Genomic DNA, 24,175 nt, shown 5'->3' with positions numbered 1-24,175 from the left:
CGTCAAAAATTCAGGTCCTAGAAATTGCAGGTATTTTGGCGACAGCTCTATTGGGATTTGAGATCAGAAGATTCGTTGTCCTGTCAAAGTCTGTATAAACGCGAGAAAATGAAAACGATATAGTTAAGTGATTTTTGAGACAGACTTCACACATGCGGTGAACTGGGCTATTGCGGTTTTTTAATAAAGATTTGCGGTTTCTTTTGTGTCGCTGATTTTTAAAAATGCTGCTTTGTGTACGTTTCGGCTGTGTTTTGCAATAAAAGTATCATTATATATTATTGAGCTTGATGAATTTCTCATTATACATTCGCCAAAGGAATTTTGTAACAATATTGATGCTAAACTAAAGTTGTGCATCCCCCCTGGGTGTTTATTGAGAAATTAATACAAAAATTAAGGAAAATTACCCCCCCCCCCAAAAAAAGGCGTTATACATAAAGGTTTAATAGTTTCTAAGTTATACTAATGTATAACTAAGTTCCTTAGTTATACATAAAGGTTTAATAGTTTCTAAACTAGAATGTTTGTTTTATAAAAATAGCTAGTTTTTATTAAAAAAATTATTTTAACTGTATATTTTTAAAATTTTAATATTTACAAAATGTTTTCAATTATAAAACATGTTTTTTTTGTGTGTGTGTGTGTGTGTGTTTTGGTTTCGACAGAAACATAAAAATGAAAAAAAAATTATCAATGTCAAAAATTAATCCAATTTTTATAAGAGTAATAGTAAAAATCTGAAATCCCTTCCAACATTTCATAAGATTAATAGATAACAAGTTAATTTGGATGGTATATCAATTTTGAATTTATCAACATTTATGCAGAAATACAGCATAACTTAAAAGTTTGTATTAAATTTTTGTCTTTGCAGCAGCAAATAAAATTCACCATTGCTGGGATGAGAATGTTAATTTCCTTCAGCACTAATGCACCATATTTAGCAATCCTGAACATTTTATTTGTAGCCTTATAAAGTCTTCTAAATTTGCTACCAACATCAGATTTGCAAAACTGCTATGAAATTGATGAAAGAACAATGCCATGTTTTAATTGAATTTTTTTAGATCAAAATTTTTAAACTAAAAAGAATTACAATATTTAGAAATGATCAACTACAAAAAATTACTTCTAATGTTCAATGAAGGGTTTTTTAGAACGTTACACATTTCAAAACTTTAATAAAAACATGATTTTTAACTTGTATGCAAAAATAAATAAAAGGTAATTCTACATTTTATAATTAATTCACATTAAATACATTTTTAAAATGTATCTTTTAAATCCAGCACAAGACAATATATTGTATTGTCTCAAAATTTACTTCAGTCATCAAGTGAAGAATGTTATTCAAAGAACTGCTTTACAAGTTAATTTAAAGCAAAGAAAGTATTTATTTTTATCGCGATGTTAACAACAGTAAAATCATGCGATACAACTATTCCACATAACAATAATATTGTTCTCAATTTCATAATAAAAAATTATGGTTTCAAACTGTGCCTTAATTTTTCAAGTAACCAAAATGAAAGAAAAACAAGTGCATTCATTCAAACAAATTTGATGCAATTCAAAAACTACTTAAAAAAAACTGTAACATGGTGCAAAAATAATTTTTGTATGATAATATGCTTTTATATTATGGAGGGAACGCATTAAAATTCTGTTTTCATTTTTTAAATTCAAATTTTGAAAAATATGTTCTTAGCGGGGCTCAAATTTCTAAGAAACAATTTCCTGCCAAATTCCATGTTTCTAACTTCATTGGTTTACAGTGCATGTTGCTGTCAGTCGAAGAAATCAAGCCTGGATAAAAATTTTAGTGAGGTAAAAATAAAAAATAAAACAAAAGGTTTAAATGTTACACAAAAAGAGAAATCCGTTTAAAAAAATGTAAGAATTTAAACCCTGGGAAATAAAAATTTTAAAAAGGTTTCTAATTTTCTTAAAAAAATTTAAGTACTAGATGCATCAGAAATCTTTTAGAAGAAATTAAATTTGGCAAAATTGCTCCAGCAAATCATTTTCAAATGAATGGATACATTAAATAAATAAATAAACTGTGAAAGAAATCATAATCATTGAAAACTTATGGCTTCAAAAGACATATTAATGAGAAAGAACATACTAGAGAGGTTTCACTGTTAAGTGTTGTTACAGCAGATTCTCTCATGTTCAATACATCCATTTGGCACATCAAATTAATCTTGCTTTATTCTTATTTTCTTTTGATCAGACTCATATGTATATCCTTTAACAAAGCATAAAAGGTTCAATGTACATTTATTAGATAAAACAGAAATAAATTCTTCAACATCTAAAACATTAAAAATTGAACTTCGAATCTTCTTCAAGTGGCAGTACATACTTCTTCATCTTCAAGTGCTTCTTCCCGATAACTGTTTTGTTATTTCAATAAACAAGAATACTTACTGTTGAAGAAAGAGAGAGCAAGGGGGGTAAATGTCATTAAGCATTATCTTAATTCATGTTGACATCTTCGAATCTATTTTACCCTGTATTCCTTTTACTAATCCCCTTTAGTTGGTTATCTTTCTTAATATTTCCAGTAACAAACTCTTATGACCACGCTTCCGATTTATCATATTCAATGTCTGGGTAAATAAAAACATGTTTTCCTTGCACTTCTTCAAAAAATTAAGCACTTTATGAGAACCCTTTTTAAAAATTAAGCATTTTCAAGATTCTTAAAAATGGTATAAAAATTTAAGAACTTTTTAATGATGCTACACATCTTGTATACATCTCTCATATGCATTGCCTTTATAAACCTCTTTTTCCATCAGCTTATTTTTACTCTGCTATTTCAGGGTGAATCTTTCAAGGGCCACCTGTCTATAAATATTTTTGTCCACATGATGTTCCTGTAGGTAATGATAACATCAAAACATGGTATGCGAAAAAAAAGTATGTACATACAAATTTTTAAAAAATGTAAAAACAATTAGCTTAAGAGCATTACAATTTTATTCTGAAAAAGATACATGTATTGGAAAAAGGACAATATTTATGTAAGAAAGCATACAGTTTAATCTTTTCGAAGAGAAAATGTATCTTGCTTGATGCCATCCTTAGTGATTATGTTCATCACAACACTATCACCAGTATATATATCTCTTTCTGCAGCTGAGGTGAAAACATCTTGCACTAAAGATATGGCTTTTTCCAAGGTCAAGGGTGGTGGGCGTTCCCCTTCCATGTTCTTAAAAGCAGCCTGAAAATAAGAATAATAACCTTAATTTCAAATAAAAAGAAACAAGACTTTTATTAAATATTTTTTTTATTTATTTATTTTTTATCTTAAAAAAGCCTTATAATCTATGGTCTTTTTCTTTTTTTGCTCCAAAATGATATATTATAAATTAATGAACTGCAATAACAAAATTATTAAATTGTGAAGCATAAAAGATAATAATTTAATCTTTCCATTATGATTTTTCATTTTTTAAATATTAAACTATTTAGCTGCTTTAAATAACTTATCTTTTATTATTTCACATCACATAAATACTTAACTTTTCTGATACATATATATATATATATATCAAAAGTGTAATAAAAATAAAGTCAATTACTGTATGTTCTAAAAAGTATCACCATACAAAAAATTCTGAAAGAAATTTTAAACAAATAAAAACAAAAAAATTCTGGTTAAACTAACTTGATTATCTAACAATGGCTGCAGTAAATGTTGGGAAGATCCAGCTGCTATATACTTTTCACATCCTTTACTGCCAATGGAATCATAACTGTAAACACGACCTTTACCTGAAAAAAATTTTTTCTTTTCAACAAATTTTTTTTAACTGCTTCAAATTGTTCAAAACAAATTTAAATAAAAGATATAACAAAAAGATTGAATCATAATTTTAATCCTATGGACTTTTTCATTACTAAAAATATTCTTAGTAAGTTATAATTTTCAAGAGCATTGAAAGACAATTTTTAGAAAATGAAATTCCCTTACCATCTTCATCCAAACCTGCAACCACATTAGATGCATAATATGGGAAAAATCTCTTATAATATAGCAATGCAGACAACAGTTGAGAAACTGCAGGAGTGCTCATCTCTTTATTATGTTCATGCCGATACATCTATAAAAAATTTATCAAAAAAAAAAAAAAAAAAAAAAAAAAAGGATTGCATAGTTATTAAAACATTTCACAACTTTTTGAATTTCAAATCTTTTAATTACAGCATTTTGATTTACAAATAAAGAAGTTTAGTATTCAAGTTAAAGTTAACCTTGTTAAATTCAGAAGTGACATCTGCATTTTATAAGTACTGTTAACAAAAATCACATTTTTGAAAAACTATTTTTTCTTAAAAAGAATTTCAATCTTTATAAAAACCATACTAAATTCATTAACATAGCTTACGAAATGATATACTTTAATATGCAAGATAAATATATTGAAATTTTAATATTTTTAATAGAAATTTATAGTTTTAGAAAGAGTTTGATTACCTTTTAGGAATTAAATTGATTGCTCATCATATCATATAATCCTTTAAAAAGTTTAAAAAGATGTAAGAGAAAAAAACTCATACAGAAATGAAATATTTTTACCTTCATTCTTGCTTCAAGAATCCTTGTTAGAGTAAGTACATCACACCAACAACCAGCAGAACCCAGAACAGTTTTATCCGATCTATTAAATTAATATTCAAAATGTAATATTTTATTATTCCCCAAAATTATTTCCTCAAAGGTTTTAAACATACAATTGGAAATTCTTTTATCAGCATGTAAAATATTTCAGTTCATACCTTTTAATATAAGAGTTATATAAAACAATAAAACATTTTTTAAAAAGGCTGCAGTGTATGCTTAAAAATTTATCAAACAATAATATTATTTGTTCATCAATACCATTTCCTTAACCATTTACAGATAGTAGCAATTTCTTAATAATAAGGCGACAAAGCTTATTTTTGTGTGTTACCACTTTTAGTACAAATATGTACTGGTGCGTGAAAAGGTGCACCTTGGAGAAATTTTTTCGTCATTAAAAACCAAGCAAAGCTTTTATTGTGACCTTTTAAAATATTATTACACAAATTTGAACTACCATATTTAAATTCGTTACCTTTGCAATATTCAGGGGTGTTTGTGGGACCCCAAAAAATCCCCTGAAACTTTTACGGACTTATTACCGGCATTTTGGAGTTTCGAGAGGGGGGGGGGAGAAATGAAAAATTACAATTATGAAGTATTGAATGACCTAATTATAAAAGTTCAATGAATTACTTTTTTTGCAAAATTAATAACCATAAATTTTCAAACATATAAACTACTACATTTTATGCAAATATTTTAAATTACCTGAATTAATTCTTTTTAAAAAAATTATCTAATTTCTGCTGCTTTTTTTTATTTTCTGATGTTTGTGGGCTTGTCTTTCTTTTGTGGTGAACTTCATAATTGCAGGAAGGTTGACTTTTATTTTCCTCATTTACAGTTGAAGAAATTTCCTCGAGAACTGCACATGCAGAGGTAGAAGCAGTTTGCTTTTCTGCTAATGTAGGTTTTTCAGAGACTTTTATAGGTGACTCATCTGAAATACATGTTTTTAAGTCCTCTTGATATGTTTTCCAACTTCTGTTCATATTCAGTAAGAGATCTTTGTGAATTGGATCAGTCATTGGATTTTTTGAGCCATATTTTTCACATGAGGTTTCTTTAGAAGCCATTAAATCATATTTAATAGTCTGCACTGCATCTAGGGAATCAATCTTAAGAGAGGTTCTATAGTCAGTGACAAGTGTATCCATTAAGTTGAATGCACTTTCCACTAATGGGCCATGGAAGCAGCTAAGGCAGGCTTTGACCAATTTAGCCAATGTAGGATACTTATAATCATTTGTGAAATCATCTTTTAAATTAAAAACTTTAGACCAATATTTATCAATTGTACACTTGACTTGATTTCCACTTTCATCAGATGTGTAGAGCATTTCTTTGGTGATATCAATATCACTCTGGTATAACCTTATTTCAGCTTCTACTTTTGACTTTTCATTATCACTAAAAATATGGGACATAAAAGATGATAATTTTTCAAAAGCTAATATTGTACTGGTTTTACCTCTTAGCTCTGGATCTAATGCTGTAAAACTAATTAGATATGAATTTTTAAGGGGTAATTTCTGTTTCATATGCTGAAATTTCTAAATGAAATTCTCTTGCGTACATAAATAAAAAAATATTTCAATAAGCGAAACGAAAAATTTACACGTGCATCAATAAATGAAACTAAAATTTAACACAGCGGAGAAAAAAAAGTTGCGAAGTGATCAATGACAAATAGCTAATACGGCGAAAAATCCCCCTTCTCTACTTATTGGCGCCACGCCAGGAGAGATAAGACCTTTGAACCCAGAGTCACGTTATCGCACATCTGGTCGAACGAAGTCTCCCCCTTTTTTTTCTGCCGCGCCTACTTGCCAAAAAGAATCCAGAAGAGAATGTCCGAGAACAGGGGGAATGAGTCATAACTCGCAATAAGGAAAGAACAAAACAGAAGTTTTTTCCCCTTTTTCACGCATTATCACTGCCTTTGGAGAAAGAAAGGAAAAGTTTTCACCACACACACTGACCTTGCGTTTTCTGCTTTCAAAGCAAACAAAATTACCTAGATCAAAATAAATAATTCATTATTATTCCTACTTCCTTTTGAACGACGATCCCCGGAAATTCCGGGGATCAAAGTTCAAAATCCCCGGAATTCCGGGGTTTCCCCGGAGCACAAACACCCCTGAATATTAATTGTATCATCTGATTCTTTTATTTAATTTAAAAATTTTTTTAGCATAATTTTCAACAATTCTTTTTATTTTTAGAATGAAACTCGAACCATCCTCATTAGCAATACAATAGCAATTCATTAGGAAAAAAATTTTAATATGTGCTTTTCTTTTATAATTTAAAAGCTAAGAAATGAATACTATGCTTTTTTTTTTTTTTTTTCCATATTCTTTGATGAAATGAATGATAAAAATGATTTGTGGAATTGGTGAATAAATTCACATAATAACATTATATAACAGAAGACATATGATAGCTGAATGATTTTGACTGTAATTTTCTATGAGCAATAGTAAAGAAAAGTTACGACATCAAACAATTAGATGTTAGATAATGCAGGCAATTATACAAATGTTATATCATGTAACCTATGAATATGCATAAGTTTATTAAATTAGCATGGTTTAAATATCTATTATAATTTGATATTTCAAAATATTTTGCTACAAAAACGATGAATATTAGGAATTTAGTTGAATACTTAATATATCAAATACTTAAATGAAATCCATAAATCACAATATTCCTGACAAACACTAAGGAGGCTAACAATCAATAAACTAAAATAATAATAAATTTATACTTTCATTAACTAATAAAAGTTTTCCCAGATATTATTCTAAACTATGTAGTAGAAGAATTTTGATTTCTAAATCAAAAATTTTCAAAACTCCTTAAATTTAGATAAAGAAAAATGAAGTAAAAAAACTTACAATTTGAATAATTTTGGTTGATTTCGTGAGTAAATGCTGTATCCAGTTGACAATCTTGTATCAGAGGCAATAATAGCAAAGTCTTCTCCACCAATTGCTACAATGCTTCTACAATAATAAAATTTACATCACATTAGCTGCTTTCATAAAAAGACAAGCTTTCACAAATAAAGTGATATAATGGTTAATAAACTAAAATTCCACATCATTATATAAGAATTACAAAAAGGAAAGGCAAAAACCTCAAAAATAATTTCAATCAAACTTCAAATAATTTTTAGGAGCCAGAGAAGTTTGTGAAAAAACTTCTCCGACTCCTGAAGGCAGTTTAAATCACAGTTGAACTGCATATGGGGATTTGTTTACAAATGGAAGGCTAAAATAGATTTGTTCATCTTTTCCCTTCCCTACAGGTAGTAGAAAATACACAGATGTTACTGACCAATACAGTTGTAGTTGAGTATTACCAACTGATATTTTACCTTAGGTGGTAAATAATGTGTGAAGGGAGAATATAACAGAATTCCACAATTCTTTTGTGTCTTGCTGAATGCCCACTAAAGAAGGGCCCCTTTTCAGTACAGAGATATGTTTTTAGACGATCTGTCTGGATCATGTTTCACGAAATGATATAAATTCTTCTTGAACAGAAGAATTTACGATATTAACGGAAATATCAAAAGTTGCCTTGCATTGAGAATACAAAAGAGCATAAATTTTCAAAACTCTAGTATGTTATTAATAAATTTAATAGATTGTCAGATTTCTCTTTTATTTTTAAAATCTGTGTCATTCAATAACCATCAATTATCCAAAAAATTATATATTCCTTCATAAAATATTTCATTTGATTTTACTTTTTGGTATAAAATTAGCCCAGCTAACAAAATGTATGATATATCCATTAATGTTCCAAATAATATTTGTATTGAATACAAAATTTTTAGCAAAATCAAAATGAAATTATTAAACTTAAATTTATGGGTGGTAGTGTTACTCTTCAACAATTTTCTCATTCAAATCAGTAGACAGTAGTTCAATTAGATATAAAAAATGTTTTTTTAAAATTATATCTTTGTTTTTTAAGAATATCTCTCATTTTGAAAGTTTACATTTATTCACATTCAGAAATTTTAGAAAATTAATTCCTAATTATAATCTTTTAAAGGTATCTTGCAAGTAAAAGTCATTCACCACTATCAAATACAAATAGCTGCCATTTCCTCCTTCCCAAAAATGACGATAACATGATTTTGCTGCACTCTTGTTTGCAAAAGAAATCAGCCAGCCAGTATAAAACTTAATCAGCTGGGCTGAGCTGATTTAGAGGTGAGAGAATTGATAAGTGATGAATATAAGCAAATAATGATATTAATCTTTTAGCTTGTGATCAGAAGAAAAAAAAAAGAAAAGAAAAAGGACGATAAGATCTACTTTGAAATATATTTTCAAAAATCCCTTGTTTTTCCAAGCAATTTTAAACATTCAGCATACAAAGACAAGCTAAATGACAGAAATATATATAAAAAAAAGTAAAGACTTACAGAATTCATTAGGTTACACTTACAAGAAAAGGAGAAAAATCTTATTGTGGCAATTAATGCCACATATTACATCACACAGAAAATGAGAATAATAATTTTTCCATCAAATTAGAATTTTCCATCAATATTCATTAGAAAATAATACAGTGAAAGCACTATTTTTAAGAAGTACAATCAATGTTACATTAGATGCTTCACTGCAATTGATAAATTGCTTTACTTTTATATGCACATCCGAGACTTATTCACAATTTATATTAATGCAATTCAACATCATTAAGAGATGAAAAGAGCAAACAACACAGCAAAAAGCAATTATTTTGAAGCTGAATTCATCATTTTATGAAGCAAATAGATATTAAAAGAACAATTCAAAATATATCTTAATTTTCTAAATTCATGGCTTTGAAATCTGCATTATTTTGGAAAAGTCAATATTAAATTATCTTCATCTCATGTTGGTTTCTTATAGGTGAATTTTCTAAGAAATGCAAAAGGATATTCTCTAAAGATAAAATTCTTTTAGTGTTAAGAATTCAAAGATTTTATTAGCTCTAATAAGAATAAAGAATATATGTAAAATAATGAAAATACTAAAAGAGCAATTTTTTTCTGATATTGAGAAATTTTATCGCTATTCTTTACCTCTTACACATGAAATATAGAAAGAAACAATTACAATTTATTCTCTTTTTAAAATTGAAAAAGTAAATTACTATTATGTACAAGGGGTAAAATTCAAAGAATTATTATAAATAAAGAAAGCACCCTAATATATAATAAATTGTTTACATAATCTAATATTTCATAAGGCTAATCTTAAAAAGTTATCGTTTAAATTAAAATAATAACTAGATTAAAATATTACCAATTGTAAGACTTAGCAACAAATCAATACGCACAGTCTCTTATTGTTTTAAGCACAATTGGAAAGAAAGCAATGGAATAATTTACAAATTAATAAATAATAAATTTACAATGTTTTATTCATTACCAAACATAACTTTTGGATTTAATCCTTACAATATAATAATAAAAAGTTATTAACAGATTTTAAAACATAAATAAGAACATTAATCGCATTTAACATTCAATAAACGATTAATCATTAGGTTACCCTTCATTGCTTTCATAAGGACTAAAACCAACTTGTTTCGGCTGTGAAAACATTTCTGTATGGTTTTGATGCAGATTCATAATTGCACTCATGTCAAAGCTTCTTTATTTTTAGAGAAATTGAAAACTTAGTTTAGCCGACAATTCCTCACAACATACAGCGAAACAAATAAATGAAATAGCTTGTCACCATATCAACGGTTCACAGTTAACTTTAAATTATGAAATTAGTATCTATTTCGACTTTTTTCTTTTTCTTTTTTAAAACGAATTATGGCTCGTATTCCCTTTTTAAATATAAATGATTAATTTTTAATGCTTTTATTTAAAAAATAAATGGGTATAAATGCTGTGCAGATAAATCAGAATTCCAATATCAGTATAAAACATCTCAACTCTTATCATATTTTTGAAGTTTTTATTTTCGGATTGCATTTTTTGAATTTTGAATCCGTAAAGTATGTTTGCGTCAGTTTTTAAAAGTTGCAGAAAAGTTAATTTCAGTATTTTGCTGAGACATCATTCTCGGTTATCATACTCATTTCTCTTACAAAAGCAACAATTAAAAACAAATTCAGAAGACTTTTTTCCAATTATCTCAAAATATTCCTTTTTGTCACCTTTATCATCAAACGCGCCATTAGAATTTCAAAGATATTATGCAAAAAAGAAAAAATCTTCTAAAAAACAATTAGAGGTATCTGATAAGTTCATATATTTAAATGTTGCATAGTTTACAAATTTTGTGACTGGACTTGCATTGAGTCTGAATTTTGATGATGTTTGAAAGTTTAACGTGGAAATTTTTTAACAAAAATATTGTAGTTTTTGTTCTTTCTTTATTTTGCAAAATGTAGCAGGACATTAAAATTTCCTTTATTGCATTTGTTTTGTGTTTTAAATCGTCTGTTCTAAATTGCTAAAAATAATGTACAGTACTTTTATTCATCATATTTTTTTATAAAAATATGATGGAAAATACTATATAATACCGGTTAGTAACTTTTTACTTGTTAATAATTCTTAGAAAATAAGCCATGAGAAATTTTCTGAGAAGTAATTTCTAAAAACTGCAACTATGTTTATGAACAAACAAATAATAATTCCAATGGTAATAATGATTTCCAGTTGGTATCATCTTAATAAAAATAAAAAAATCACTTTTTCAGATGATAAAATCTGAATATCACTAATAAAGTTGTGATTTTTAGATAAGATATAAACAGTAGCATCAGCAGAAGACCATGAGTTGCATCATCTGTAAAGTATCAATATGTAACTTTAAGTGCACGATTCCATAGAGAGTTGATTGTCAGAGAATTATTGTGGAACCTCTGATCAAGGATTGGAACAACAAATCTATTAGTTAATATTGAGTAAATGATGGCTTTATTTCTAGTAATAAGTGGTATTCATCCCCTTCCATTATATTATTTCCAGAAAGCTCACCTTTTCTGGCAGAAATGTAGTTCATGAATTAAAATGTTGGAGTATATGTAATATGTAAAACTCGTATCCTCATCAGTGTTAAGTCAAGATACAACATGTGAGGTATTTGCACACAGCCTAGGTCCACTAAGGTTCCATTATTATTGGGAAAAGAAACTTTAATAAAAGTAAAACCTTCATCAGAAGAAGTTTCTTGTGGCAAGAATTTTTTTTTCTAGAGATTGTAATTTTTAAAACAATAATATTGCAATTTTAAAAACAATAATAATAGCGTACCCATAAATAACCTTAAATTTAACTTTCAAATCTATTGATTATCTACTATTTTCAAGATCCATTGAGAAAATTATGTGATTATTGAAGGGATAATTCAACAGATAAAAGTACAGAGCTTCATTCCCCATTTTCATCTTCACCTAGTTAGCCTATTTAAAAATGAATATTAAATGAAAAAGGGCAATAAAAGATCTATAATTTTCATCATTTTTTACATTTAATAATTAATCCATCATTAAAATTTTCATCTGAATAATATTTTAGAAAATTATCTACATACTTTTTTAAAAAGTAACTTATTACAAAAAAAAAACAAAAAAAAGGAATATCCAATAAAATATATGTATATTTGTCAAGGGAGCAAGCATCCAAAATCAAAAGTCATAATAAAAATTAGTATAATATTTAAAAATATTTTTAATGATAATTTAAGATTCTAAATTTATAAAAATCTTTAATGAAATCAATTTTTCTTTATTATATTTTATACCAGAATCCTTAGATTTTACTATGGATAAGGTTTTAGCATTATTTTTAGATTTGGAGAATGTGGTGAAACAGTTTTAGATTAGTAAAATCAGCAAAAGTATTTTATTTAAAATTAATATTATCTATATAATCATTCCCATCATTCTTTATCAAATGAGACTTCTTTTATTGAATATTAGCCTTTCTTTTGTATAAAAAATAAATAAATATAATTTGAAAATTATATTATTGTATTCTTCTGTGTTCTTTTTTTTTTTTTTTTTTTTCTTTTGTGCATTAAGTATTTTTTTTTTTTTTAATTTTATATAGGAAGATGAAGAAAGTGAAGAAGAAGATGAAGATTTTGAAAGTATAGAGCCAGATGAAATTGGGGATACTTTTAATATTATGACAAAATCCCTTCCTTCTCTTCGAGTAGATTCTATTGTTAAAGCTGGTCTTGGAATAACAAAAAAGTATGTAAATTTTTATTAAATTTTGTCACAATTTTCCCTGTTTTATTTAATTTATTTAATTAATTTATAGTGTTAAAATATCTGCTATTAAAATTTTCCATTATTTACCTATGCCTTTCTATTACCTATCAGAAAATTAAATATTTGTTTTGTGATTATTGCTAGTATGGTTTATGATTATTACAAAAATATGTTGTAAAATAGAACTGAAATGTTTATATTAATCATAATCTATCTACAAAAAGAATGTATCCTAAAGTCTTCATTGATAGCACATAGCATATTTGTGTTGTTCTCAGTTCCATTCTGTGTATTAATTAACATTTAAGAAAGAATGATATTAATAGTACCTTGATGTACTTCTTCATTTTCCCAGATTACATGGTTGGCATAAACTGGGAATTTTAAAATCATCATTAAAAAAAAACAAGGAAAATGCAAAGAATTTTGAAAATTACCATAAAAATCAGAAAAATGAATTTTAGTTTCTTTGTTACTTTTTTTTTTTTATCTAAAAATGCTGATCTCTAAACATTGCAAAAATAAAAGATTGTATTCTTAATATCAAAAACTATGTAACCATGAAAACTCAACCCTTTTCTATTTGCTCCTCCTTTGTTTGTTTGTTTGTTTTCTGTGTAGATCAATCTAATTTCGATTTCAGAGACAGAATATGTACCTTCAACTGTTACCAATTACAAACATTTGGTACTTATAAACACTGGAAGTGAAAATGACACCTTGGAATGTTTTTTAAACTTTAATAGAATTGATTAAAATCCAAGTATTTGTATTAAGCAGTATTATATTATAATATAAGCTATCTCTGATGAGCAATTGATCTGCTAAGGTAATGATGGTTGAAAATTTCAAAAAATATTCTATTATCCTTTTTTAATAATTTTCTTGGCAAAATACTTATTAACTGCTACTTTGATAAATATATGACTCATACTATTTCAGAAATCTTTCACTGTCTTGTTAATTGTACTATACATCTTTCTAATTTTCTATCTATTTGTTTATGCATCCAGTTATATCACAAGAAAGAGCAACAATATCTAAAAAGTGATTCATTTTAGAAAAGTTTTCACCATTGCTTGAATCTGAAGAAGCCTTTATTGTATGTTCTGTAGAATATCAAAAATTGTATTTGTAATCTATATAATGCTATTCAGTCTAATCTATATAAGATGCATAAGCTGAATCTTATATAGATTCATGTGCATGCATGCATGCATGTTGGATAATGCTTCAGTCAGTGTTATGTTAACTGTCAGCTTATAAAATCAATGATTGCACTAAATAATTTCACTAAAGTACATACACAATCTTTTAATTATCTGAATAAATTATTAAGGATATTAAAATTGAGTACCAACATGCTGCGTTTTTTTTTAATCTTTACATACTTTTTTTAAAGCATAACCATAAATTATTTACCAAAGACTATTGTATATATATATATAAACATAATTTTTTTGTAGAGTTGTGGCCAAAGACAGAAATGACACTTTGAATTTTTAACTTCGTTTCATTTCCATCCTGGGAGGCACAAGCAGCACGGAAAACATGTCCGTTCGCAGTGTGGTACAAGATCAGAAGAAACATAAAAAAGAGGGAGAATCATTTTCCCAGTTCTTATATACTGCGATTTTGATAGGGATTTCTCTACATGCATTGACCCAGGCAAGGAGATCATAGGGATCTTTTAAAAGAATGTGCTAGGCTTGCCATTTTTTATCCCTTCACTCGGAGTGCGGGAATCGCTGACTAAAGCATTTTTACAGAGATTTCTGTTGCATTAATTAAATAGAAAAAGTGGAAAGGGATTAGGAAATAAGAGAATATTTTAGAATGACTTTGATATGGGCTTAATTAACTGAAAGTTAGAAAATTAATGGAGTTTAAATTAGGTTTTAAAATATTATTACATATAATATATATATTCATTTTGTTTTAAAGAATGACACCTTGTGAATTAATATTTCAGTTTTCCAATAGGATACAATTTGCAATAAAAATTGTTAATCATTAAATCATAATTTTTTAATTATTATCATTGTTTTCATTTTAAAAAAAAATATATGGTAATTCTTATCTAAAACATTTAAAATAAACACAATAAACCTTTTTTTTTATCACTAATCAGAGATAGTGTTTCATACACATTAAAAAAAAATTGTTTCAAAATTGCTTGTTGTTCAAACTGACAATTTCACATACATATGTAGAAAAGGAACAAAAAATAATTTACTGAGTTGATAATCCAAGAAGCATTACATTTTGATTTGTATTAATTAAATTAGAGCGATAAATACATATTATGAGGAGATATTAAGAAGATTGAAGGAAGCAGAAGTATTTCAGTTATTAATTTTTCCCTCAGAAATAATGGTTAAAAAAAATTTCAGTCACAAGGTGATGATACAAATTTTTGAATTTTCCTGTGAATAGTTTGAATACATTAGTTTAAATTGGATTCCAGTCTCTGTCCCTGTAAAGTTACAATATAATTTAAGAACTCATTATTTTCAGTAATCACTTTAATGAAAACAAGTTTATTTAAATTTCGTGTTACTTCCAATTAAGTTGCATTAATTTTGTTGATTTCTTCTATTTATAATATTCATATGGGGGAGTGGAGAGTTCCTATTGTTTTAGTTTTGTATATATTATTGTTTTAGTGCCATAGAAAAAGTATTTCCTATATTATCTTATCTAATATTTGAAATACATGGGAATTATAATAGTGCTTTTTGTTTACTTTTCTTTTTTCCTTTAGGAAAGTTGAAAAGGAATTTTATGCTAACAGAATAAGAATAAATGGGCAGAAAATTCTAAAGAAAGCCACAACAGTAAGCTTATTTTAATCATTTATTGTTATTATTATTAATGTTTTATTCAATAATAATAGCTGGAATTGTAGTTAATTAAAATGTAATAATCCAGAAATAATATTATGAATGCTTGTATACAATTTAATAGTTTTTAAGAAGTTTTTTTTTTTTCTTTCTTTCTTTTTAAAAGCAGTTAATGAAGAGCCAAAAATATCATTTTTTCAAAAATGCCTTATTTTTCTATCAGTTAATGGTATTGCATTATTTTTTCATAAAATTAAAATTATATATAGTATACTCTCAGTAATATGGCATATATTAGACTAAAAGACTGTTAAATTGAAAAATGTGCTATATTAGTGGAAATTCCTTAATAAATCTTGCATTTAAACACCGAAATCTATATGCTCAAAATATAATTAAAAATCTGAGGAACAGTGTATCATTTATGTTGCACAAATATTATCAGTATCTGCACATAGTGACTTGTCTTTTCTTTAATATTCCCCATTCACCCTATTGAAAATACCACATAATAAAAAGAGTTAGATTGGTGCTTGGCGGTGTAATATTTTTTAAAGTTTACTGTACATATTTACAATTAGATGCTTATTCAAGTAAAAATTAATGTAATTGGCCTTTTGTTTTTAATTACTATCATCATCTTTAGATTCTGTTTTAAAATAGTAACAAATATTGAATGTTGAGAACATTTAAACAGACAGGATTTATATACACTTAGAAAATAATTAAATGTGTTTGATTTCCAAAAGTTCCTGTTTCTTAAGTTATTCATTTTATCTTAAGTTATTATTTTCTGTCTAATTATTTTAAAATATATATTAATTTTTAGATTCACACTGAAGATGAAATAGATCTTGTTAAAGGCTATAGTCCTGAGAATCAAAAATTTCTTCTTGTCGATAGAATCGTAATTAAAGGTATTGGTAAAGTAACTCAAAATGGAAATTTTCCTGTGAAAATGCAAATTTTCAAAGAATTAACTATTGAGAATTATCCAGATGCTTGGTCAAAGATGGATGTTTTAGAGAGTGCTTGACACTGTTTTAAGAGAAACTGTATTGTTTTGTATGTCTCTGTGAGTTATTACTCTGTAGATGTATGATGAAAGTTTATGTACTGTATATAAATATATTGAATTAAAAGTATTTGTTTTCTTTTTTTCATATTATTCTATCACAAATTGTATAATTTTTTACAAGATTTTAAATGTTGATTATTCCTTAATAAACCGTTTTTTAAAAATATCTTTTGTAAATGAATTCATAAAATTGTAATATGAAAATTCAGACAAAGTTAGCTTGTAAAAATTATCTTGTAGATAAGTTTTTTACTTTCTTAAATTTTTACCAACACTGTTATTATTACTCTTTCAATAGCCTTCCAGCAAATAAAAGAAAAATCTCTCCCGTTGATCGAAAATATAATTTACATTTTGTTTAGTATTCAAGTAGATTGTGTCTGTTTGTAAACAAATATTTATATTCCATTAAATCAGTATTTTCAAAAAAAGTAAGATCAGAAAAAAAAATTGTTGTGGATAAAATAAGACAACAAACACTATGTTTATGATGTGCATAAAAGTAGTATGTGTGTATGATTTGTATAAAAATAGTATTGCAAAGAAAGAATAAAAAGGAAAATCAAAGCAATAAATGAAATTCTTGTAGGAAAAGGTCAATGTGAGGGATGATAACCAATGAATTTAGCATGTTTTCAAGAAATGCAAGAGAAGTAAACTTACTTTATATAACTTTTGCAGCAATTATTGTGATTTTATGTATCATAAATGGGAGGAAATGTGTTTTTGTGGTATGTAATGATATATTTTTAAAATTTTAGCCATATAATTTTTATGAAGCAATATATCTTATAATCATATATTTTATTCAGATGTTTTTCTTTTAATTTTTAATTTTAAAGAATTTTTTAGAATTATAAATAGAAAAAAAGAAATAGATGTGTTTCAATTTTTATGTGATTGTGACAAAATTAACTAATTCTGTCAGTTGGATTTAATTTTTTATGACAGACTGTTTGATGGGGAAAAATTATTAATTTATATATTTAAAAAATTATATAATTATGTTAAATTTGAAATGTATTCTACTCTAAATTTTATTTTAGCAAAAAATGTGCTTAATTTGTGTGATTAAATTAAATGTGATTTTAAAATAAGCAGCTTCACATTTATATTAAAAAATTTTCATGTAGAATATATAATATAAAAAAATGTTTTAACAAAATTGATATTAAACAAATATAATAGAATGAATTAAAGAAAAACAAAATAGCAAATAATGTAAAAAAAATAATTTATTTTTCTGTACAAAATGGTATTTTCAAACAAAACTAGATCCATCATTTTCTAACCCTGCAGGGAGCACAGGACTCCTTTCACTTGAATTCCCATTTTGATTGCTAGATAAAGAAACACCATCCCTTAATGTGGATTGTAAACCATTTGCAGGAGTCCTAATTTGGCTCTTGTGATCATTTTGTGAATTATCTGTGATATGAAGTCTATTTTGGTCATGATTATGATTTGTACAATATGTAGGTCGAGCTGTGACATAACTGCTTGGACTTTTTGCTGCATCTGGTGGAAATACAGGTTTATTATCCGGTAAAGCACCTGAAAATTTATTATATTGTGTGTTCTTCCATAAAACTCCACCTCCAACATTATTTGCATTCCATCGGTCTTGTGCGCTGCATTGTAGTTGCCTGTCCTCCACAACAGTTCCATAAGGAGATTTCACTGAATAGTTCACATTGCCATCTGGTGGTGATCTGATGTCATATTCATTTTTTTCTGTATAACAACTGGTCAAATCACCTTCACTTCTACTTTCGCTTTTCAATTCTGGATATCCTAAGCATCTCATCTTGGATGAAATGTTGGATATGTTAATGACTTTTGGCTTTGTTCCACACTGTGCAGGATTTAGATATGTCCTTTGATAATTGCTGTTATTTGTAAATCTTGAAACACCAGTAACAGTGCTGGACATAAGGGACACACTGTTATGGTTGCTGTTTGTTTCAGAGAGTAGATCTTCAGATTTGGACCTTAATAAAGGTTGGTTCCCGTTATGAATATGGTAGTTCATAGCACCATTTCCCAAAGGTGTCTCGCAATGTCCATTTGTTCTACTTCCATTTGGAGATTTTCCTAACATAGACTTCATTTCTGATTGTAGTTTCCGTAAGTTTGTTTCTTGTTGCTGCTCTAGTTCACGCCGTTCTCTGAAAAGCCTTCTGTCTATACGCTCTGCACATTCGCTTCGCTCCAATGCTAAGCTTTCTTTCATTTTTTGGTTTAAGCTAAATAGCTGATCATGAGTCCTTTGCTCAAGATGATTTATTTTCGCCTTCAGATCTTCATTTCTACTATCGATATGATCAAAAAGCTCTTTCTTATTGGCATCCAGTTTTTTCTCTACATGATTAAAAAATGGGGCACAATAGCACATGTATCCAAGCCCTCTCGGACCCTGCAAATTAAAAAAAAAGGGGGGATAAGCAATAGTGAGGAATAAAAAAAAAGGAATAATAATAAAGAGCAGTTCCCCAGAAACAATTTCTTCATACTTTCTGAATTTAGAAATGTAAATGATATGTAGATTGAGTAGTTTCTACAATATAAATGGCATGCTTCAATTCTTGTAATATATTAAAAAGATTTAATTATGAATGTAGAAACAAGATTATATAGACGTAATTATCAAATACTAAGCTTTTTTTTTCTTTCTAAATCGTCAGGTTTTATTCTCAGTAATTTTCTTGAAAATTTGTTTTTCCTAAGATTAGTTATGGTGATACTTCTTTAAATTTGATATGAGTGATCTTAAAAACTGGATGAAAAAGATATATTAATTCACTTTGATACACTCTTTAATATTCGAAATGGATTTCGTTATTTATTTATTTATTCTCAAAGAAGTACCATATAGAATTATGTGATGTCTTTTGTAATATTCATTGGAAGTGCATATTTCTCTAAATGCAATGCAAAATTCCATTGTAATTTCACATAAAGATAGTGAAATAATGTACTTCTGAACATTATTTGTCTAAAAAAAAATGTGAATACCCATTTGTTTTCCATTTCTTTTAGGGGTATATTTCCTCTAAAAATCATATATATTGTTCAATTTCAATAACATTTTATAGCTTCCATATATATATATATATATATATATATATATATATATATATATATATATATATATATATATATATATATATATATATATATATATATATATATTTGATGGAGCAAATTATCCCTGTTATGCTGTTACAAAATACAAAAGGAGGGAAGAATTATGGTTCAATCATAGTGTAATTTGGGAAAGGGGTGACATAGCTTATCTGGTGCTACAAAAACAAAACAGTTCTTTATTACTTCACATTATAATGGCAAATATGATGAAGGAGTCTGAAAATGATGTTATGGATATAGTTGATCCTTACTGTATCATTGAACTTGCATTATTTGAATGTATCAAACTAGAACTAGACAAATTTTTAAAAATGTTTTTTTATCATTTTTATGACACCACTGATGCAGAATAAAAATTTTTAAATTTACATTTATCTGTTGAAATTCTGAGATTATTAAACTATATGCATATTCAAACTTATAACTTATTTCACAAAGTGGAGCAGTTTTATTATTTTAAAACAAAATTAACTTCTAATTTTAAATTACCTTCTTAATATTTCCAGCCAGATCAGCATAATACTGTTCTCCTGATTTCAGAGGCTCTTGTGGGAGTGACTTCAGCTTAAGTGTTGGAAAGTAATTCATATCTGGATACATGTGACATCCATACGGACTAACATTACCTTTCTTTTCCTTGTCAGAAAAATGAACCTTGTGATGATGTTTCTTACTCTGGTAAAAATCACAAAGAAAATGTATAATTATAAAACAATGTTTTAAAAAAATATGCCAATACATTTTTTTAATATTTTTTACGGCGAACTAATTTTAATCTTTATTTATTATTTACTTATATTTTTTTAATTGCCGCCTTTTGGTGATAATCATATTCGCTCTCAATAATGACTTAGTTTTATTTCAATTGAATCTTCTATTCACAATTTGTATTCATGGTTCTCTTAGCAAAATACTTTTAACTACAATATACTTTTCAGTTGTATAAAATAATAGTCTTTCATTTGTTCATGAATAGTCTTGATGGCATCAGATCATATTGTGCAAGTGTCCCAACCATCTAATATCTGTCGGCTTCATTTTTTTTTTTTCCAATGCAAAATATGGATTTATTCGGACATTGAAATAATGCAACATATTAAGCTGCCAACGGCAAATTTAATTGGATTATATCGCTCATAAAAAGAATTATAAATTAACAGGCCGGCGTCCTGGCATAGGGGTAGCGCATCTTCCCTGTGATCTGGGCGTCCCGGATTGGGCATGGTTGTTCTATCTGTGAGATATGTGAATGTGCCCTCCTGTAAAAAGGGGTTGTGCAAGCGAATGAGTGATGCTGAGCAGTCAATTCGTACTCTTGGCTCAAATTGGCTCTACGATAAAAACAAGAGGCGCTCCCCCCTTAGGCTTAAATCGGCTGTCTTTGAACAGCGGGCTTGTCCGTGGCAAGTGCCATAAGAAACAACAACATAAATTAACAGACATCTCGTTCATTTATTTGGGTATAATTTCTGATATACTTAATACCTTATTTTTAAAAATTGATTCTGCATTACCTTGAATAATAACCACAGAATTTTCTTTTAAAAATTTAATAATTTTTCTGCATATCATAAATCTTTTAACGTAAATCTTAATAATTTGCTTACAGTCTTGATTTAATATAATAATTTGTGTTAAAAATGTTGAGAGACAAATATCAACAATGACATTTGGGCACGATTTTGTTCCATTGTCTTTTTGCTAAAAGCTGCTAAGAATCGTAACTATCCCCAGATTTTGAAACTTCAAAATTGGAAGCATCTGATTTTTGACAAAATTCAGGATGCTACTTTTGAATCAATTTCAGATTACTCAAGAATTAAATTCTCTTGTTCGCTTACAAAAACAAAAAAGGAAAATGCGGAAAGCTTTGTCTCTGGAATCTGTTCACATCATCTGCTAACTGTAAATGCATTCTAAATCAAAGCATTATTGATTTAAAATTAAATCTCTGATCCTGACATCTACGAAGCATCTGCTTCCTAAAAAATAATACGGATGTGATAAAATGAAAAATTATGTGATGTGTTTTCAGAAAATCATTGCCTGTAAGCCATGGGAAAGAAAAAAATTGTTGGTATGTGCAACCTATATGGCAGTTGGTGATGGCAATTAAAGAATTAAACAAAAATAATAGAAAAAAATGTTCATTAATAATTTTTTGGGTAAGTACTTTTTTGTGTTTATCTTTCTTATCCTTCTCGCCACTTTCTTGCGATGTGTGGCTGTCCTTTTCTCTTTTCTTAGATGATGACTTCGAAATCTTTTTAGTTTGCTGTTGTTCCACATGGATCAAAGTCACAGGAGGGTTATCCAATAATTTTACCAGTTCCGTGAATTCTTTTCTCTCTGCAATATCACGTGCCATTTCACCTTGCTGTAAAAGAAGGAAATTGAAAAATAGTTTTCATTATTCATTTATGTAAACGATGTTAATCTCATAATTGACAACATTTTTTCTAAATGAGAGATTTTTTTTTAATTTGAAAATAACAATTAGTAAAAGCTTATATTAAATGTTTTTGATTTTTCATTTCTTTCTGCTTTAACTATTTTCGGCTAAAATTATTATTGTTATGAAAAAAATGTTTTAAAAAAACAACTTAAAAATAATAATTAAAATTTTTGATTTTTTTACAGATTAATTTTTCTTAACTGATTTAAATTATTCGCTAATTAATCATTAGTACGTTGCCATCTAAGCCCTATAAAACCTCGTCAGTCCTTATCAAAAGAGGAAATGCAAACAAAAACCCATATTACTTTAGTTACTTCAAATGGTTATTGGTTAAGAAAGAGTTTTGAAATTGGAGTGAAAGTTTATAAGGATTCCTTCTATACTAACAACATAAAAATACATTATACAAAATGAAATTTATTTATAAGTAAAAATAAGCGAGTAAATTAATCATATGCTGCTTTCGTAATGAATCATTTCTGAAATTAATCGATTTTTTTTTATTTAAATCTTTGTACTTAAAAGCTGTATTGAGCGGAAGTTTGTTAGATTTTTTCATGTCTCTTTAAAAATCAAATTTTTAAATGTGTGACACTTTAACAAAAGGAAAGAAAATAATAGTTTTATTTCTTTTAAATGTTAACCAGAATTTTTCGAACATGGTAGATATTAATTCCCAGAAAACGTTTGCAAATTATTTACACTAATTTCTTGCTCTTTATGCAAATTTTTCTTTATTATATTCTCTGTGAAGCTGCAATAAAGGTGACATAATTTAAAGGAACAAGGAGAAAAGAGGGAAATTTGATTTTAATGTACCTGAGAATAAAGTTTCAAAAATATAATAATTTTTTTTGAGATGTTACTATTAAAGAAATTTTAAATGAAATCACAATAAAAGAAATCAATATTTTAACGACTTTTTTTCATTTACTATTATAATCATTATAAATTGATGTTAAATGTTTTAATTATTTCTTCGGATATATCTTGCAAACTTTTTAATTCAATAAGACAAATATTGTTTCTCTGTATGTGTGAAATAAATATCATTTCTTCATGTGTATGAAATGAATATTATTTCACAGAGCACTTTTGTTTTTCATGCATTTTTGAATCTTTGTCAATAAACTATTCCCAAATTGGAATGTTTCGGAGTAAAATACCCCACTTTTTACCAATACAAATAAATAAATACATCGATTAATAAAATTTTGCCTCTCAATATTTTTATTGCTACTCTTCATTTTTCAAGAATATAGCTTAGTATGTTGCATATTAGAAACAGTAATCAAGATATGAAAGCCTGTATTTTGATTTTTGTTATAGACACTGGCCATTGTCCCAATTGGGAATATTGACAAATTATTCTTAGTCAACATGAATGAATTGTACTGCTGGAGTTTATTAAATTTGAAGAACTGACATGAAATTATTCTGCATTTACTATTAATGGTAATTTTTAAGTTATTTCGTATTTGAATTTAATATAATATTAGACTTTTTTTGCTTAATATATTTGTTTACATTCTAAATTACACAATATTACTCATTATTTATTGCACTTACTATATATTACTTGCTTATTACACTTGTAACTTACATGATTTCTTATTTGTTGATCGCATCCTGCTTCCAAAAGAATACGTGTCAGCTTACTTCTTCCCATTGCAACAGAAACATGAAGAGCCGTATCTCCATTCTGAAATGAATTATCATTGTTACTTCCTGTAAAATAAATATCTACTCTA

The 24,175-nt window shown here is 27.1% G+C and overlaps 3 protein-coding genes across 4 annotated transcripts in view; 1 reads left to right on the top strand and 2 right to left on the bottom strand.

The window, feature by feature from the left end:
- Positions 1-2,973: 2,973 nt before the first annotated feature.
- Positions 2,974-10,400, bottom strand: LOC129980868 (proteasome subunit beta type-1-like). Its single transcript, XM_056091315.1, has 6 exons — positions 10,210-10,400; positions 7,549-7,656; positions 4,598-4,679; positions 3,992-4,121; positions 3,686-3,792; positions 2,974-3,238 (listed from the first exon to the last, which is right to left on the bottom strand). The coding sequence occupies exons 1-6, from the start codon at positions 10,299-10,301 to the stop codon at positions 3,053-3,055; spliced, it is 705 nt and encodes a 234-aa protein (XP_055947290.1). The 5' UTR covers positions 10,302-10,400; the 3' UTR covers positions 2,974-3,052.
- A 230-nt stretch (positions 10,401-10,630) lies between these two features.
- LOC129971046 (mitochondrial transcription rescue factor 1-like) lies at positions 10,631-16,873 on the top strand. Its single transcript, XM_056084514.1, has 4 exons — positions 10,631-10,905; positions 12,732-12,877; positions 15,663-15,735; positions 16,571-16,873. Exons 1-4 carry the CDS (start codon positions 10,669-10,671, stop codon positions 16,775-16,777), a joined length of 663 nt encoding a protein of 220 aa, XP_055940489.1. The 5' UTR covers positions 10,631-10,668; the 3' UTR covers positions 16,778-16,873.
- A 1,163-nt stretch (positions 16,874-18,036) lies between these two features.
- LOC129966050 (ankyrin repeat domain-containing protein 6-like) overlaps positions 18,037-24,175 on the bottom strand; it is a 127,793-nt gene continuing 121,654 nt past the window's right edge. For both annotated transcript variants that reach the window (XM_056080407.1, XM_056080416.1), the window contains exons 9-12: positions 24,028-24,126; positions 22,140-22,343; positions 20,456-20,641; positions 18,037-19,235 (exon numbers count right to left, since the gene is read on the bottom strand). In XM_056080407.1, the coding sequence (XP_055936382.1) occupies positions 18,081-19,235; positions 20,456-20,641; positions 22,140-22,343; positions 24,028-24,126 (1,644 nt within the window). In that variant the 3' untranslated portion in view covers positions 18,037-18,080. The remainder of the gene's footprint in view (positions 19,236-20,455; positions 20,642-22,139; positions 22,344-24,027; positions 24,127-24,175) is intronic.

Source organism: Argiope bruennichi, chromosome 1 (genome assembly GCF_947563725.1).
Source record: "Argiope bruennichi chromosome 1, qqArgBrue1.1, whole genome shotgun sequence".
NCBI lineage: Eukaryota > Metazoa > Arthropoda > Arachnida > Araneae > Araneidae > Argiope > Argiope bruennichi.
Note: the sequence above shows the minus strand (reverse complement) of the source record. Positions and strands in the feature narration are given on the sequence as shown.

Bases quoted from the DNA above. Each gene is read 5' to 3' on its own strand.
- LOC129980868 (XM_056091315.1), bottom strand. From the start codon at position 10,301: ATGAGTGCAATTATGAATCTGCATCAAAACCATACAGAAATGTTTTCA. The intron at 7,657-10,209 runs GTAACCTAATGA...TTATTATTGTAG, and splicing joins CCTTATGAAAGCAATGAAGG to AAGCATTGTAGCAATTGGTG. The intron at 3,239-3,685 runs GTTAGTTTAACC...TCTTATTTTCAG, and splicing joins AGCCATTGTTAGATAATCAA to GCTGCTTTTAAGAACATGGA.
- LOC129971046 (XM_056084514.1), top strand. From the start codon at position 10,669: ATGTTTGCGTCAGTTTTTAAAAGTTGCAGAAAAGTTAATTTCAGTATT. The intron at 12,878-15,662 runs GTATGTAAATTT...TTTTTCCTTTAG, and splicing joins GGTCTTGGAATAACAAAAAA to GAAAGTTGAAAAGGAATTTT. The intron at 15,736-16,570 runs GTAAGCTTATTT...ATTAATTTTTAG, and splicing joins TTCTAAAGAAAGCCACAACA to ATTCACACTGAAGATGAAAT.